The sequence below is a fragment of the Calidris pugnax genome, unplaced genomic scaffold, assembly GCF_001431845.1.
Source record: "Calidris pugnax isolate Ruff unplaced genomic scaffold, ASM143184v1 scaffold425, whole genome shotgun sequence".
Taxonomy (NCBI): Eukaryota; Metazoa; Chordata; class Aves; order Charadriiformes; family Scolopacidae; genus Calidris; species Calidris pugnax.
In genome coordinates, this window is record NW_015091137.1 from 326987 (window position 1) to 327927 (window position 941).

Genomic DNA, 941 nt, shown 5'->3' on the forward strand with positions numbered 1-941 from the left:
GGAGCCGAGCGGGGTGTGGGGCAGGTGCCCCCCAGCCCCCCGCCATGGCCGTGGGCACCCAGCTGGGGCTGCTGCTCTGGAAGAACTTCACCTACCGCCGGCGGCAGCGGGTGAGCAGGTCCCCGGGGCGGGGGGGTGCCCGGAGCCGCTGGGTCCTGGTGTGGGGGCAGGCAGAGCCCGGGGTGCCAGTGGGGACCATGACCCTCCCCTGATCATGGGTCTCCCCCAGATCCAGCTGGCCATCGAGATCCTCTGGCCCCTCTTCCTCTTCTTCATCTTGATCTCGGTGCGACAGTCCCACCCGCCCTTCCAGCAGCACGAGTGTGAGTGTCCTGTGCCCTCTGGGGTGACCCCCTTGGGACCCCCCCTTGTGCAGGAGCATTGGGGGATGGCCCTGGGTGGCACCAAAGAAGACAAACGTGGGAGGTGGAGATGAGCTGGGGGGTCACTGGCATCTCCCCCGCTTGGGGGTGTGTGTGGCCCTGGGGGTCCTGTGTTACCCCCCACCCCTGGGCCCTTCTGTCCCTCTCCCACAGGTCACTTCCCCAACAAGGCGCTGCCCTCGGCGGGGACCCTGCCCTGGCTCCAGGGCATCATCTGCAACATGAACAACCCCTGCTTTCGGCCCCCCACGGCGGGAGAGGCCCCCGGCGTGGTGGGCAACTTCGAGGGCTCCATGTGAGCGGCGGAGGGCGGGGGGCGGCGGGGCCTGCCTGGGCAGTGGGGCTGGGGTCTCACCACCCACCCCGTGCCCCCGCAGCCTCTCCCGCCTCCTGAGCGAAGCCCGGCAGGTCCTGCTCCGCACCGACGGGCAGCGGCTCCTGCGCAGCTTCTCACGACTCCTGCCGGTCCTGCGCAGGCTCCAGGGGAACGGGGCTCAGCAGAGGGGTGAGCACCGGGGATGGGGGGTGCTGGGGGAGCGAGACCGCCCCTGGCTGAGC

General features: G+C 70.8%; 1 protein-coding gene across 1 annotated transcript in view; it reads left to right on the plus strand.

The window, feature by feature from the left end:
* ABCA7 (ATP binding cassette subfamily A member 7) overlaps positions 1-941 on the plus strand; it is a 16822-nt gene continuing 15881 nt past the window's right edge. The window contains exons 1-4 of the mRNA XM_014958565.1: positions 1-110; positions 230-323; positions 537-678; positions 761-888. Of these exons, the coding sequence (XP_014814051.1) occupies positions 45-110; positions 230-323; positions 537-678; positions 761-888 (430 nt within the window). The 5' untranslated portion in view covers positions 1-44. The remainder of the gene's footprint in view (positions 111-229; positions 324-536; positions 679-760; positions 889-941) is intronic.